Source organism: Schistocerca serialis, chromosome 1 (assembly GCF_023864345.2).
Source record: "Schistocerca serialis cubense isolate TAMUIC-IGC-003099 chromosome 1, iqSchSeri2.2, whole genome shotgun sequence".
Taxonomy (NCBI): Eukaryota; Metazoa; Arthropoda; class Insecta; order Orthoptera; family Acrididae; genus Schistocerca; species Schistocerca serialis.
The window spans coordinates 1,029,942,884-1,029,960,745 of record NC_064638.1 but is presented as its reverse complement, the minus strand read 5'-3'; the positions used below and the strand labels follow the sequence as shown (position 1 = coordinate 1,029,960,745).

The 17,862-nt window shown below is 43.2% G+C and overlaps 1 protein-coding gene across 1 annotated transcript in view; it reads left to right on the top strand.

Annotated features, from left to right (window-relative positions):
• LOC126413971 (uncharacterized) overlaps window positions 1–17,862 on the top strand; it is a 260,800-nt gene that overhangs the window by 179,759 nt on the left and 63,179 nt on the right. The window contains exon 3 of the mRNA XM_050083309.1: window positions 4,010–4,270. Within this exon, the coding sequence (XP_049939266.1) occupies window positions 4,010–4,270 (261 nt within the window). The remainder of the gene's footprint in view (window positions 1–4,009; window positions 4,271–17,862) is intronic.

Sequence of the window (17,862 nt, the reverse complement as noted above, 5' to 3'; positions counted from 1 at the left end):
CTATTTTCCTCCAGATTGCGACGTGGCATTTCTTCACTGGCGATAAAATTATGTTCATTGTTGTACACAGTAACAGTTGGTATTTCTCGGCGACGTGTAAGGTGTTCCCCGTTTTCTACGACTATGTGTAAGGCACGGTTCCCACTGAGGTCATACGATATGCAGTTCCACACGTTGCAATAAAAATCGCACGATGCATCAGTTATCTGCGCCACACTGTTATTACTACAGGCCAGGAGCGATACGACAAGCAACCGGACACAGCAAGTGGTAAAAGCCTCGCATTTGGTGTATCGCCACCAGCCCCGTCACGGACAACTTCCAAATATGTCACATATTTACTCGACACTCGAAAGAGATATGGTTCTTCTTCTAGCGTTAAAAATAGTTTCGATACGTTAGCTACATTTGCTACACAGTACTATATGACCCAAAATGCACCAGGCGTAAACTGACCGGCGACTATATTTTTCACTGTGAACTCTTCAAAAAATGCGCTGCGACTTATTTAATTTCGAAGTATCTCAATAATTATGGCCAATATTGAAGAAAACTGCTTCATTATCAAGCTGTGATACCAGATTATAAGATGCAAAAAAATTATTTTTTAACGAATTGTGTCCGCAAAATCGAATGAGAATGATTGTGAAATAGGAGAACACGCACGAATACCAAAATAGTTGTTTTTCAATTTTTTGCACAAAGAGAAAATATTTTACTGAGAAGGTACTTCATCTAAATAAAACAATTTTTTTAGATACATCAGATGATTTGAAATTTCGCTCTCCTTGTATCATACAACATAGTTGTGTGGAGCAACCAGCACACCATGTTGCGCCGAGTGATACAGCTAAGAACTTATCGGTGTTGTGTGACTGTCGTCCCAGTGTGAGACAGTTACATCGCTTCAACTGCGTCTCTACACGCTCCATCAGTACAGACTGTTTCTGTATCATACTGCGAGTCGCATCGCATATTGCATTGCATGTTGTATCAACTCAATGAGAACCGCACCCAAGGAGATCCCATCCCCTCTTTGCTTCCACCGAGCGAGGTGGTGCAGTGGTTAGCATATTGGACACGCATTTGGGAAGACGACGGTTCAAACTCACGTCCGGCCATCCTGATTTAGGTTTTCCGTGATTTCCCTAAATCACTTCAGGAAAATGCCGGGACGGTTCCTATGAAAGGACACGGCCGAATGGACCGATTACCTCGCTGTTTGGTCCCCTCCCCCAAATCAATCAACCAAACATATTTGCTTCCCCGTTGGTCTCTCTTTCTGCATCAGAGGAATACAGCATCGTGAGAGAAAATATGTAAAGGTGGGAGAAACTCGATCATATGCCGTACGTGCATCGTTACTGGACAAATTGGGACAAATTGGGATGGAGAGCAGTTGGTTGACTGATTTAGGTAAAAACCAGCTCGTTCAACTCAACGCACTAAGGAAACCATCAGAAACGATTTGTACACAATACCGTTAAGAACCATTAGATCTGATGGTGTTAGTGTTGGATGAGCATGAGGGTGTACCTCTCGTCAGAAAATCTCTCGGAGGGCCCGCCCCCCCCCCCCCCTCCCTTGAGCCTTCATCTGCAGAAGCAATCCCCAAACACAACTGCAACATGAGGCATAGTAGATAGACCTCAGAAAACCGAAAAGGTCGTTGCTCTCCTCCTCAACATCTCCATTAAAACAGAGTTTTCTTATGCTCGAGGGATTGATGACTTCGTAGTTTAATCCAAATGAACCCACAACTACCATTATTTAGGTAAAACCCAGACAGAGATGATCGGGAGGTTAAATGTTTGCGCTTGCCTTGTTTAAGCAAAATTACAACAATTTCTGCCCAAACGTTCGACGTCCCGAAGGTTCATCTGGGGGCAGTTAGTAGCTACACTGTATTCCAACGACCAATCTATGTTACTGTGCAGTTCAGTAAACGAATAGGGAAACAAACCTAAGCCAACTAAAATCTGCCCTTAACTAACTTAACCAGGCAGTCATAGAGAAGACCTACAGTTTACCGTGGAGTCCGAACTATGGAGTACTTTCTGGGCTTTTTCTTGATAACAAATGATTGTCAGAGATGGAAGCAACGACAGAAAAAATGAAGCGATCGAACCTTTAGCGTTGTAGGCTTACACTTACCCTTTGAGCCACCAAGACTCTTTCCTTGTTTACTTATTCTTTTCTTAATGGTCTCCTACCTCCCTTTTTAGCCTAATTTGCCCTCGCCGTTATTTGCTTCCTTCGACGTTGTCACATGGCTAAAATAACTCTTTTCTCCACATTTTTTCTTCTGTTAGCAGGGGTAATGGGATGTTATTATAATATAACCCAGTTAAGGCTTATTCAAGAAACACACAACAATAAAGCCCAAACTAAAGCTCATCTCCAAAACTAACCTCCCTCCTTAGAAATTTAAAGTTTTTAAAGACTATGAGTTCTTGAAAATCAGATACTTCTTGAAACAGTGATAAACTAGACAACTTTTGTCACTAGCATTGTATACAGTAGCTGCTATTGAAGGCTCCATGTGTGCATGACGCAGCCGTATGTGCACCATAGATTGATGGAGAATCATTCCTTTATCTGTGGTTTCCAATTTACCTTGCAAAATAACTGTAGTCATGTCTTGATTAGGTTATAGACTGGTACCCATTATCTTCGATCAAGCTTTAGAATACATCTTTCGATGTGGAAGCGACTGTGTGTGGGCTAGTATATCTTTAAATTGGAGTTCAGTTTTCTATATCCTTCCAAGAGTAATTGTGATCTTTTAAGATAGGTTTATTTTTGTAATTTTCATCGATTTCTTGAATACAGTGATTTCGAGCTAAGTGTCTATGGCGATCCAAGGACGTGACAGTCCACAGGTAGCTTCCCACTAAGACAGCCAGCATGGAGGTGGCAGAGCACTATTATAGGCTGTATGCAGGTGGTAAACCACTCAGACAGCCTGTCTAGAAGTGGTAGGCCACTCACACAGCCTATTTGAAGACGGTAGGCCACTCAGACAGCTATGTGTGGAGGTGGTGAACCACTCGTACAGGCTCAATAGAGGTAGTAAACCACTCAGACAGCCTGTCTGGAGGTGATGACACACAGCTTCTGTGGAGATGGTAGACCTCACAGACAGCAATGTGTGGAGGTGGTAGATCATTCATACAAGCTGTGTGGAAGTGTTGAACCACTCAGAGAGCCTGTCTAGAAGTGGTAGATCTCTCATGCAGCCTATGTGGTGGACTACTCATACAGCCTATGTGGAGGTGATAGAGCACTCAGGCAGCCTTTATGGAGGTGGTAGACCACTCAGACAGCCTACAAGAAGGTGGTAAATCAATCAGAGAGACAACTGTCATAGTGGTAGACTGCTCAACCTGTGTGAATGTGGTAGATCACTTAGGTGGTCACATGTGGAGGTAATGGACCACTCTGACAGCCGTGTATGGAGGTGATAGACCACACAGGCTATGTGGAGCTAGCGGACACTCAGGCAGCCTGTGTGGAGGTGCTAAATCATTCAGTCATTTTTGGAGGTCATAGACCACTGGACAGTCTATGTGGAGGTGGTGAACTGCTCAGCCACGTGTAAAGGTGGTAGGCGACTCAGACAGCTTGTGTGGAGGTGGTAGACCACTCAGACAGCCTGTAAGGAGGTGGTAAATCAATCAGAGAGACAACTGTCATAGTGGTAGACCGCTCAACCTGTGTGAATGTGGTAGAGCACCTAGATGGTCACATGTGGCGGTAATGGACCACTCTGACAGCCATGTATGGAGGTGATAGACCACACAGCCTATCTGGAGCTAGCGGACACTCAGGCAGCATGTGTGGAGGTGGTAAATCATTCAGCCATTTGTGGAGGTCATAGACCACGGAGTCAGTGGAGTTGGTGAACTGCTCATCCATGTGTAAAGGTGGTAGGCGACTCAGAGTGGAGGTGGTAGTCCACTCGGCCTGTGTAGGAGTGGTAGCCATTCAGACAGCTGGTGTCCCGCAGGTGGTGGCGATGGTGGCTGCAGCGAGGGCGAGGGCGGCATGTCGCCGCGCATACCGCGCAAGTTCATCTCCAACTGGCGGCACGCCTGCGACCGCACCAGGGACCGCACCAAGGAGCTGCTGCGCCGCTGGCGGACCATGCCCGACGGGCCGGGCGGTGCGCCGGGACACTGCGAGGACGACGGGTTCGCCGAGGGCGACGTGGATGCCGAGGGCTGCGCGCGCCGCCCCAAGGACCACGGCTGGACCGTGCACGTCTGGGGTGAGCTGAGCGCCACGTCACGCACTCTCCTCACACGTCTCTGCACCTAGTGCACGCCTGCTGAATGGCACTAGTGACGGATAAGTTATAACAGGCAAGGCTTTGGTATTTCTCTGTGCAGGGCATTTCAGGAGGAAACAGTAAGGGGTGAGCTGGGATAGTAATCACCATTCTAAATCGAGGCATCTAAACACATGTTCCAGTTGAATAAGGGCATCATTGGATCACCGAAAAGTTGTTCTCTGACACGCCACAAAAAGCCAGATTTGATTTTTCTGCAGAGAACATCCTCCAGAGTAGTCTCCGCCTGGGATTAATTTATCAGCGGAATATTTTACCCAAAAGGTAGACCTCAATTTCGTTGGGAAATTGTCCATTGCTGTCAACCGTCTGGAGTACTAGCAAATCAGGCGCTTCTTGACTAATGAAACAAGAGTAGATGAAAGAATCATTTAGGCTGTTGCCGTTGTAACTACTGATAAGGCAGTTGCCCCTCTTCAGGAAGCATATGTTAGTCTGGCCTCTTAACGTATAACCCTCTTTTCCACATCCGCTTTGGTTGCTCATATGGTGCATCTCTCTGTATCGTCAAGGTAAGCTTCTAGCCACTGGTTAGTAGTGGGTGCAGGTACGGGTTTCAATTCACTCCACCAGCTGACTGAGTGCGTGTGAGATTATTTACTTTTGTCTCGCCTCGGTGGGGATGCTTGCGTGCCTCAGTGAGATAATCGTACAGTAAGCGCAACAATGTCGGAGCGACATCTGTGGAGATGTCATACAAACAAATGCATAGCCAAAGGCCTTTTCAGTAGTTGTAGGGGCAAAAGTCTGGATGATTAACTGCTATAGCCTTGTAATATTTAGCAATATGGCCTTGGCTATGTTGGTAATGCGATGGCTGAAATCAAAGGGAAACTACAGCCATTATATTTCCCAAAGACATATAAAAAACTGGCTCTGAGCACTATGGGACTTAACTTCTGAGGTCATCAGTCCCCTAGAACTTAGTACTACTTAAACCTAACTAACCTAAGGACATCACACACATCCATGCCCGAGGCAGGATTCGAACCTGCGACCGTTGCGGTCGTGCGGTTCCAGACTGTAGCGCCTAGAACCGCTCGGCCACTCCGGCCGGCCAAAGACATCAGCTCTTCTGTTTGGTTTAATGAAGATGGCATCGTCTAGTAGAAAATATTCCAGAGGTAAAGTAGTCCCTCATTCAGATCTCTGGGAGGCGACTATTCAAGAGGATGTAAACGTCAGAAAAACTAATCTGCTATTCTAAAGATTAACACTTGGAATGTTAGATTCATTAACCGTGTGTAAAAATAAATATTGATAGGTTGAAATTTAATGTAGTCTTATGATGTATTGCGAGACGAATAACATACTTCCTGCTCAGGTGAATACGAAATTATCAACAGAAAATCAAATTGGGAAGAACACAGAAGTAGGACTAACAATTAATAAGGTAGAAAAGTGGGTAACCTACTATGAACAGCACAATGAACGAATTCTCGAAGCGAAAAAAGATACAGAGTCACGACCCACCACATTTGTAATACCAGCTACATCCTCAAATTATGAAGAGGTTGAAATATGTATGAAGAGACAAAATAAACAATTAAATAAGTGAAGGATGAGGGGGAACTGGAATTCGGTATTGTGAAACGGAAGACAGAGAAAAACAGGAGAATATGGAATGGCGGTAATTGAGTGGGAGATGTAGCCTCCTGGTATAGTTTCGCACAGAGCACCATTTAATCACTGCTAATATTTAATTTAAGAAGTATGAAAGAAGACTGTATACCAGGAAGACAATGAAGGCAATGGAAAGTTTCAGGTAGATTGTACACTGAGAGACTAGAAGTTTTGAGAAATACTGGATGTGAGGTCGTCGGCTGCTGAAGCCTGTGGGGTGCACTTATCTTCGTACGGCCCTGGTAAAAAAGGGAAAAGGTGCCTGACACCCCCCTTCCCCCTCATTCAAATCGGCAACGATATGGCTCTCACAATAGTGCCCGCAGAGGCAACGTCACGCCCGCTCGTCTAACATTTGCGGTTATCCCATGCGGCGGAAACATTGTCTCTGCGATTTATGTGAGACATTTTTGACCTCCGACCTTCTTGTGTAATATGTGATAAGCTACGGCCCACGCGTCTTGTAGCTTTTATCACACTGCCTCACAATCAGAACTTCAATAAACTCGAGACATGCCACCAGGTTCACTATAACACAGCATCTGGTCCCAACATTTGCGCGTGATGCACGTCACAACTTCAAATGGCCATTCACTTTATTGCGGTAAGACAGAAATTTAGAAACCGTACAAAGCTCTAAACAATTCCACGAACAGATCCGTGTTCCGACCAAATTTTCTTAGTTGCGAAATGCAGGATAAAATCCAAAGAACTGCAGAAATGTAAAGTAGGACGAAGACAGGATCTGGACAATTTGACACAACCAGAAATTGTTGAGAGTTTCAAAGGAAGAATTGGGGAACGAGAGTCTATAATCCACACATATTATAAAATGGATATGCGTGTGTGTGTGTGTGTGTGTGTGTGTGTGTGTGTTCTACAACTCCTCCTCAACCATTTGAGCGATTTCAACCAAATTTGCTACACATACTCTTTATTGTTAGGTAACAATCGCTGTGGGATTAAGAACCATCTACCTAATATATTTCAGGAGATATGACGTTATAAGCAATGAGACGCGCGAAAAAAGTGCCTTCTGTGCCACTAACTATATTCGCAATAAATTTCGCAGACAATACCCATATACGTCCCTAAACTCACCTACCATTGTATATCATGGTACCACACATAGACCAGGAGATATGGCTTCATAAACACTGAGGCGCGTGAGAAACCGTCGCATTGTGCGTGACGTTAAAATTTATTACTTCCTTTCTATTAAGTCTATTCTCAACTTATTTTGCAGACTGGGTCCACATAAGCCGCTAAATATACCTACATCAATGAATGACGTCATAAACACGGAGAAGCGTGAAAAATTGCTGCATCGTGCTTGGCATTTAAATTCATTACTCTTCTGGTACTTACTGTATTCGCAGCATACTTTGCTGACAATATCCGTATGTGCTGCTTAATGTACCTAAACAAATACATCATTATACGACACTTAGTTCAAGAGATGTGACATCATAAACACTGAGATGCGTGAAAAATTGCCGTATCATGCTTGAATATTTAATACATTTATTCTCTACTTTTAAGACACTCATACACTCGATTCAAATTAAGGTAACCCCTGACACCTGGCGCCGTGAAGGGCAGCCGCTTGTTCTAAAGCGCCTTGTCACGGTTCGCGCAGCTCCCTCCGTCGGAGGTTCGAGTCCTCCCTCGGGCGTGGGCGTGTGTATTGTCGTTAGCGTAAGTTAGTTTAAGTTAGATTAGATAGTATGTAAGCCTAGAGGCTGATGAGCTCAGCAGTTTGGTCCCATAGGCACTTACCACAAATTTCCAAATTTACCGACACCTGACAGGGCTCTTGACACCTTCAACTGCGAAGTACATAAAGCTGTAGGCGAAAACAGCAGCCGTCTACATAGGTATGAAGAGACGTTGCCATAAAGACGTTTACAAAATCGCGCTGTAGACACGCGAAGCAGATGCGTCCAGCATACAGAAACTGTCCGGGATGATGTTCCTTAATTTGGGTGCTGTACCTATGCATTCGTACATTATGCATATTTCTTTGTACGACTGTTTCATAATTTGAAAGATATACGCTCTGCTTCAAGACTGCTTGTGCCGCAGTCATATGTTATTCGACACTTTCTTTGAGTTGACAAGGCTGTACGCCTGGTTGGTTAGGAAGGAGTTGAAGTTTGTGATGTCTGAAGATAGGTGTAATCCCGAAATGCGTAACATGTTCTAATGAACGAGTCAATTGAACATCTCATGACTTTATTGCGATTGTACAGCATTGGCTGCCAATTATTGATAGTTTTTCAGAGCATCAACTTAAGGTCACACGCCAGACCAGCTGCGGACGTCTGTTTTCGAGGAAAGCTGTCACAACTTTTCGCTTCCTCCTCCCGCTCCGTACTGTCACCTCCACTTCCTCCTCACTGGTCCACAGGTAAACACTCTTTCTGGCAGCGATCTCGTAAATCGCAGACAGTGGAAGTATTGCCAATTTAGGTGATACGTTAGAAAAGTGCCAACCATGGCACAACGCTAGTCTACCTTGTGATAGCTTCTTCATCCCCGAATAACTATTTCAAAGGGCACGGGTGATTCCCTTCCCTATTCTTGAAACAATTCGTGCTTGGCTCCTCGATGTCGACTGGACGTTAAAGCCTAATCTTCCTTCCTTTCTTCTTCCTACCGAGTAACTACCATAACCTACATCCACTTTAAGCTGCTTACTGTATTCATCTCTTGGTCTCCCTCTACAAATTTTTACCCCTTACACTTCCCTCCAGTATTAAATTTATAATTCCTTGAAGCTTCAGAATCTGACTATCAACAAATTCATTCTTTTAGTCACAGAATGTAACTGGACAGAGGAGACCTTTATGGCAGAACCTGCTGTAAGAAGGAACAGGTTGACAAGACACATCCTGACGATTTAAGGAATTATAGGAAAATGTGTGTGTATGTGTTTGTGCATGTGCGTGTGTAACTGTTACGCATAGATGAAGAGACGTGTGCAGGACAGACTAGCGTGTAGAGCTGCTTCAAAACAGTCATCAGAGTGAAGACTACAACAAATAAGAAACTTATCATCAGGTTTAGTTCTTCACTGAAGTACGTCCTGTATTCCACACTGTGATCTTGAGAACTGATACATAAATGGCTGTAGTGTCTTCCTCGATTCTTCACGTAATTCTGATTCTTGAAACTTTGTAAATAAACTTTCGCAGGACAGTTGCGTCTATCTTTGAGTATCGACCAACTCGTACCTTTCTATATATGTAAACACTTTCAATATGCAGTGCTAACACTACCTAGTATGGGACCAACACAATTGAGCAACATTCCAGAACAGGATGGACAAGTGCTTAGCGGACGGTTTCCTTCGTATACTGACTGCTATTCCCCTGTATCTTACTAATGAACGGAAGACATGCCTTATCTACCACTGAGCCTATGTGATCATTCCATTTCATATCCTCACAAATTGTTCAGATGTTCAAATGTGTGTGAAATCTTACGAGACTTAACTGCGAAGGTCATCAGTCCCTAAGCTTACACACTACTTAACCTAAATTATCTTAAGGACAAACACACACACCCATGCCAGAGGGAGGACTCGAACCTCCGCCGGGACCAGCCGCACAGTCCATGACTGCAGCGCCTAAGACCGCACGGCTAATCCCGCGCGGCCACAAATTGTTACACCTAGGTATTTGTATGAGTTCAACGGTTCCGGTCTCTGACGGAACTCTCGAATTTATTCCTACAGTCAGGCCCATTCAAACTCTTTCCTTTCTTATTCTGACTTATTCTTTCAGAAAGCTTGTATATGAAATTAATCCATTGTACCAGTATTTATGCGGGGTGTACCGGAAGTCCTGGCATTTTATAAAAATAGATGTACATATGTATGTATGTATGTATGCATATATAAGTATGGCTGTATGTTCTACATCTCCTTCTAAACCACTGGATCGATTTCAGACAAACTTGGTACACGTATCTCTTAATGTCTGCAAAGACTCGCTGTGGGGCTAAGAGTGGGCGAGGGTGGGGGTGAACAAGTGTTGTAGCTCACGACGCCCAAATTCGCGTATTTCATTCATTCTTCCAGTATTTGTGGATGAGAGCACTTGATGACTTGCAACAAACTTTAAACATAATTTTAAATCTTTACGAAACTTTTTCTCGCTGACAACCCCCACAAAATGATGGAAGGAAAAAGAAATTATCGCTTACTACATCTTCGCTGTTCGTGCTTTATAACTGTCGCATCAGGCATGACTTTACTAACTGTATCCACGGCACATTTTGCAGACAGTACTCACATATACCACTGAATGCACCTGCAAAATTATATACTACGACTCATAGTTCAGGAGAAATGACGTCACAAACACTGAGATGCGTGAAAAACTGCCGCATCATGCATGATATTTTAATTTATTACGTCTTTGCTACTAAATCTATTCGCAACAGAATTCGCAGACAGTATAAATATACTACTAGATTTAGCCGCAAAATTGTGTTATAGTCCGACACATTCAGGATATATGACATCATAAACAATGAGATGCATGAAAAACGACCGAACCATGTTTGACGTTTAAATTTATTTCTTCTATGCTAATAACTCTATTCGCAACGAATTTCGCAGACAGTACCCACATGTGACGCTGAATGTACAAACAAAATTATATCATTGAACGACACGTAGTTCAAGAAAATGACGTAGTAATGAGATGCGTGAAAAACTGCTGCATCATGCATGGCATTTAAATTTACTACTAACTATATTCATCACACGTTTCGCTGATAGTATCCATATATGCTGCTGAATGTACTTACAAAATTATATCACTTTACGACATAATTTATGAGTTATGACGTCATCAACATGAGTTGCGTTAAAAAAGCAGCATCACGCGTGACGTTTGACATTGATACGTCTTTACTACTAATTCTATTCGCAACGTAATTCGCAGACAGAACACTAACATACAACTAAATATACATGCAAAACCATATCATTGTACGGCTCTTGTTCAGGAAATATGACGTCATAGAGATTGAGCTGAGTAAAATGAAACTGCAGGGTGAAATTAGCTACATGTACATGTGAAATAAGTGTACAAATATGTGTTCAATATGTGTGAAATATATGTGACATCTGCATATCCTAGCAAAGCCGTGGGTCAAAATCTCTTCCTAAACGCCTGGATCGATTTCAACCAAACTTGGTAACATATTACTCATTATATAGAAAGAAATACTGTGAGCGTACGATCTAGCAACCTCCTATTGGGGCGGGGGTGATAGCGTGGAGAGAGAAGGGGAGAGGAAGAGATGAACAGACAGAGAGGGGGAAGGAAGACATGGGCACATATATGAGGGAGAACGAGCTGGATAGATTAAGGGTGAGAGCGAAATGGGCAGAAAAAGGAAAAGGGGAGGAAGTACAGAGGGAGGAGGTAAAGGACAGAAAGAGGAGGAGATGGAACAGAGAGGCAGAAATGGACTGAGAGAAGTTGAAAGAGAAGATTGATGGACAGATGGGGAGAAGAAAGTACAAAGATATAGGGGAGAGGAACTGGACAAAGAGAGGGAGGGGGGAGGAGAAGCTGGACGTAGAGAGGGGGACGAGGAGATGGATAGAGAAAGAGAAGGAGGAGATGGATAGAGAGTGATGAGAGGAGAAAATAAAGAGCGTGTGGAGGAGATAGAGGGGCAGTAAGATATGGACAGAGAGAGACGAGAAGATAATACGAATGGAGTGATGAGGAGATAGAGGGGCAGGAAGAGACGGACTCAGGGAGTAAGGAAGAGACAGACAGAGGGCGAAAGAGCAGATGGACAGAGGGAGTCGAGCAGATCGACAGAGAGAGGGCAACAGGAGGTGGACAAAGAGGGGGAAGAGAAAATGCACTAATAGAATTGGAATAAATACATACCCAGGCAAAGCCAGGTATTAGTATTTCAGTGCACCATGAGTGTCAAGAAACATTTGTCCTACATAGTGTGTTCCAGTGATCTCTTGAATTTAAGTCTGGTCAACATGAAGGCAATCCAGTATGTCTTAAGCGACCTGTCAGTTTCTTACAACCAAACCTCCAGATGTCAGACACTCATATGGGTACCAAACGTTGTACGTCGGTAGATCATGAAGCTAAACTCCGATTTAATTCGCGCTTTGTGCTGTCGTCCAACATAACGGACGTAAACGTTAATGAACAGTAACACCAGATTTACGGAGCACATGAAAAGTGTAACTGTGAGGCGGTGCTACACATATCTCACATTGGGAAATTGATAGAGCGCTAGGTTCTCGTACCAAGGGTCCTAGGTTCGAGTCCAATGACAACCATTTTTTATTGTATACTGCTTGAATGTGTTATAAGGGATATGATGTTTATGGCATGTAAAGGGGCTGTTTGGAGTTCACAGGAATGTTCTTTTGGCAGTCTGCTTTCGCTTTGTTTGAAAGAAGAAACTTATTGAGTACTGTTAAATCCAACCTAGTCGTCAAATATGGGCTACCTAGGAAACCTGCTTTCTCAGATGGCTAGACAACATTCAAACAAATCGTATTAACGAGTTTTATTACAAACGTAAAAGATTACAATACTTAACTTTGTTCATTACACAGATGTGACGCAAGCAAAGGGTGACATGCAAGATAAGCAATGCTCTTCAGTATAAGCTATCCTACGTCGCTGCTATAAATGTGCCTCATCTTGAAGCTAATCTTCAACTGGACCAGGCCGCGACCAGTCGCACGCGGCGCTTACGTTCTCTTCACCTAGGGGCCGCTGCTGCCGCCTTGTCCTGGAGAGGGGTCGGTCAGCGTACGATTGGCTGACTTCTTCTCACAGCCTTCTCTCTACCGCTTATATGGATACGGTTTCTGTTCTTTCGGACGTGTCCGAAAGAACAGACACCATATCCATATAAGTATATAGTTCTGGCAATACCGGCCATGACCTTCTTCTTCTGTGCGGATGCATATACATTCCCCGAACTCTTACGAGACTTGGTAAGAATTTCCTCCATTAGTAATGAGTGTGTTGGGGTGGGACATTACGAATGTAGTGCGTGGACATACAAGGTGAGAATGTGGGTCTCGCGGGAGGTGTGCGCTAGATAGTTCCTGCAGTTGCGCTATCCTCTGTGCCCTCGGTGGCTCAGATGGAGACGGCACGGTAACTCAGCGTGTTCGGTTAGAGGTTTAGCTGCCCTCTGTAATAAGATAACTGAGTTGATGGATCAACGAAGAACTGACACGGGTGTCTGGCGACGTCCACCACGAGCACATGCAACGAACAAAATGAGATTAAAAAAAAAAGAAAAAGAAAAAAAAAGAAAGAAAGATGAATAGAGCTTTGCCATGTAAGCAGGAGATCCCGGGTTCGAGTCCCGGACAGGGCATATATTTTCACCTGTCCCCGTTGACATATACAGGTATCTACGCCCGTCAGCAGCTAAAGGTATTAATATAATTCTAATTTCATTTTTTTCTATCGTTCCCGACCTACCCCCATGAACCATGGACCTTGTCGTTGGTGGGTAGGCTTGCGTGCCTCAGCGATACAGATGGCCGTACCGTAGGTGCAACCACAACAGAGGGGTACCTGTTGAGAGGCCAGACAAACGTGTGGTTCCTGAAGAGGGGCAGCAGCCTTTTCAGTAGTTGCAGGGGCAACAGTCTGGATGATTGACTGATCTGGCCTTGCAACACTAACCAAAAGGGCCTTGCTGTGCTGGTACTGCGAACGGCTGAAAGCAAGGGGAAACTACAGCCGCAATTTTTCCCGAGGGCATGCAGCTTTACTGTATGGTTAAATGATGATGGCGTCCTCTTGGGTAAAATATTCCGGAGGTAAAATAGTCCCCCATTCGGATCTCCGGGTGAGGACTACTCAGGAGGACGTCGTAATCAGGAGAAAGAAAACTGGCGTTCTGCGGATCGGAGTGTGGAATGTCAGATCCCTTAAACGGGCAGGTAGGTTAGAAAATTTAAAAAGGGAAATGGATAGGTTGAAGTTAGATATAGTGGGAATTAGTGAAGTTCGGTGGCAGGAGGAACAAGACTTTTGGTCAGGTGACTACAGGCTTATAAACACAAAATCAAATAGGGGTAATGCAGGAGTAGGTTTAATAATGAATAGGAAAATAGGAATGCGGGTAAGCTACTACCAACAGCATAGTGAACGCATTATTGTGGCCAAGATAGACACGAAGCCCATGCCTACTACAGTAGTACAAGTTTATATGCCAACTAGCTCTGCAGATGATGAAGAAATTGATGAAAAGTATGATGAGATAAAAGAAATTATTCAGGTAGTGAAGGGAGACGAAAATTTAATAGTCATGGGTGACTGGAATTCGAGAGTAGTAAAAGGGAGAGAAGGAAACATAGTGGGTGAATATGGATTGGGGGAGAGAAATGAGAGAGGAAGCCGTCTGGTAGAATTTTGCACAGAGCATAACTTAATTATAGCTAACACTTGGTTCAAGAATCATAAAAGAAGGTTGTATACGTGGAAGAATCCTGGAGATACTAGAAGGTATCAGATAGATTATATAATGGTAAGACAGAGATTTAGGAGCCAGGTTTTAAATTGTAAGACATTTCCAGGAGCAGATGTGGACTCTGACCACAATCTATTGGTAATGAACTGTAGATTAAAACTGAAGAAACTGCAAAAAGGTGGGAATTTAAGGAGATGGGACCTGGATAAACTGACTAAACCAGAGGTTGTAGAGAGTTTCAGGGAGAGCATAAGGGAACAATTGACAGGAATGGGGGAAAGAAATACAGTAGAAGAAGAATGGGTAGCTCTGAGGGATGAAGTAGTGAAGGCAGCAGAGGATCAAGTAAATAAAAGGACGAGGGCTAGTAGAAATCCTTGGGTAACAGAAGAAAGATTGAATTTAATTGATGAAAGGAGAAAATATAAAAAGGCAGTAAATGAAGCAGGCAAAAGGGAATACAAACGTCTCAAAAATGAGATCGACAGGAAGTGCAAAATGGCTAAGCAGGGATGGCTAGAGGACAAATGTAAGGATTTAGAGGCTTATCTCACTAGGGGTAAGATAGATACTGCCTACAGGAAAATTAAAGAGACCTTTGGAGAAAAGAGAGCCACTTGTATGAATATCAAGTGCTCAGATGGAAACCCAGTTCTAAGCAAAGAAGGGAAAGCAGAAAGATGGTAGGAGTATTTACAGGGTCTATACAAGGGCGATGTGCTTGAGGGCAATATTATGGAAATGGAAGAGGATGTAGAAGAAGATGAAATGGGAGATACGATACTGCGTGAAGAGTTTGACAGAGCACTGATAGACCTGAGTCGAAACAAGGCCCCGGGAGTAGACAACATGCCATTGGAACTACTGACGGCCTTGGGAGAGCCAGTCCTGACAAAACTCTACCATCTGGTGAGCAAGATGTATGAGACAGGCGAAATACCCTCAGACTTCAAGAAGAATATAATAATTCCAATCCCAAAGAAAGCAGGTGTTGACACATGTGAAAATTACCGAACTATCAGTTTAATAAGTCACAGCTGCAAAATACTAGCGCGTATTCTTTACAGACGAATGGAAAAACTGGTAGAAGCCGACCTCGGCGAAGATCAGTTTGGATTCCGCAGAAATGTTGGAACACGTGAGGCAATACTGACCCTACGACTTATCTTAGTAAATAGATTAAGGAAAGGCAAACCTACATTTTTAGCATTTGTAGACTTAGAGAAAGCTTTTGACAGTGCTGACTGGAATAATCTCTTTCAAATTCTGAAGGTGGCAGGGGTAAAATACAGGGAGCGAAAGGCTATTTACAATTTGTACAGAAACCATATGGCAGTTATAAGAGTCAAGGGGCATGAAAGGGAAGCAGCGGTTGGGAAGGGAGTGAGACAGGGTTGTAGCCTCTCCCCGATGTTATTCAATCTGTATATTGAGAAAGCAGTAAAGGAAACAGAAGAAAAATTCGGAGTAGGTATTAAAATCCGTGGAGAAGAAATAAAAACTTTGAGGTTCGCCGATGACATTGTAATTCTATCAGAGACAGCAAAGGACTTGGAAGAGCAGTTGAACGGAATGGACAGTGTCTTGAAAGGAGGATATAAGATGAACATCAACAAAAGCAAAACGAGGATAATGGAATGTAGTCTAATTAAGTCGGGTGATGCTGAGGGAATTAGATTAGGAAATGAGACGCTTAAAGTAGTAGAGGAGTTTTGCTATTTGGGAAGCAAAATAACTGATGATGGTCGAAGTAGAGAGGATATAAAGTGTAGACTGGCAATGGCAATGAAAGCGTTTCTGAAGAAGAGAAATTTGTTAACATCGAGTATAGATTTAAGTGTCAGGAAGTCGTTTCTGAAAGTATTTGTATGGAGTGTAGCCATGTATGGAAGTGAAACATGGGCGATAAATAGTTTGTACAAGAAGAGAATAGATGCTTTTGAAATGTGGTGCTACAGAAGAATGCTGAAGATTAGATGGGTAGATCACATAACTAATGAGGAGGTATTGAATAGAATTGGGGAGAAGAGGAGTTTGTGGCACAACTTGACAAGAAGAAGGGACTGGTTGGTAGGACATGTTCTGAGGCATCAAGGGATCACAAATTTAGCATTGGAGGGCAGCGTGGAGGGTAAAAATCGTAGAGGGAGACCAAGAGATCAATACACTAAGCAGATTCAGAAGGATGTAGGTCGCAGTAAGTACTGGGAGATGAAGAAGCTTGCACAGGATAGGGAAGCATGGAGAGCTGCATCAAACCAATCTCAGGACTGAAGACAACAACAACAACAACATCGTTCCCGACTGGCGTGCCGGCGCTTGACTTTACGCCGTAACAAGTACACTTGTAGTTTCATAGAATATACAGTCAGAAAAGAAAAATAAAGAAACAATTGTATCACGCGTGCTGAAGTAATAGTAATAACAAAAATAATTATTATTATTATTAAGAATAAATAAAATAATACGATCAACTAACGAAGCGAAAGCTTTCTGTCAAAAGACATTGCTCCAAATGTTTTCCTGTTTTTTACATGTCGGGAAAATGTCCTCCCGTATAACAGGTTTACTCGCGAACAGTTAAAAAACACTGTCGTCAGTAGGATTTGAAGGCGTGACTTTTGATACAAGGACCGAACGCTCTGCCATCTCATCAAAGCGAGTTGTACAACTGAATAAGACACAAATATGCTTTCCCTGTGCTCCATAGTTATGGTGTCACTTTTAATTACCGTTTACGCATGTTCTACTGGCCGACAGGACACAGCACGAACTAAATCGGTGTTTTGGTTGATACTCTATCGACCATCAACTTATGGTACCGTTCTGAGTGTCTGACATCTGGAGGTGTGGGTGTTAGAAAAACGGTCGTTCAAGTTCTCCCGGAAAAGGCGGTCGTTTAAGGTCTTCCGGCTACTCCTTGATAAAAAGCATGCATAATAGTAAAAGACTACAGCGTACTGAAATTCTAAGCGCAGGGAGACGTTTTGAATATCTGTAACTATATGAAACTCTACTTAGAGCGGTAACTCGGACACAGTAAGGAATAGACCTCTGTAGTTTTCATTTCTCTCTCTCCCTCTCTCTTTCTCTCTCTCTCTCTCTCTCTCTCTCTCTCTTTTGCGTGCCCCTTCCAGTGATGAACTAGGTGCAAATTATAAATCTCCCCGTTTATTTGACTTAAAACGCATTCTTTTCTTTTCGGATAGATACAAACGTTTACAAAGGGCGGTTTTCATTTTTATAAACATATGCAGATGCCTGATGATGAGTCCATAATATGGAAAAATGTTCGGAGTGACTTTTTCGTTTTAGTTAAAAAGGTCAAAATAATTTTTAATTTCTTGGGGAATACTGTTTCATTGCCTGTGATAGGCGATGACTGAAGA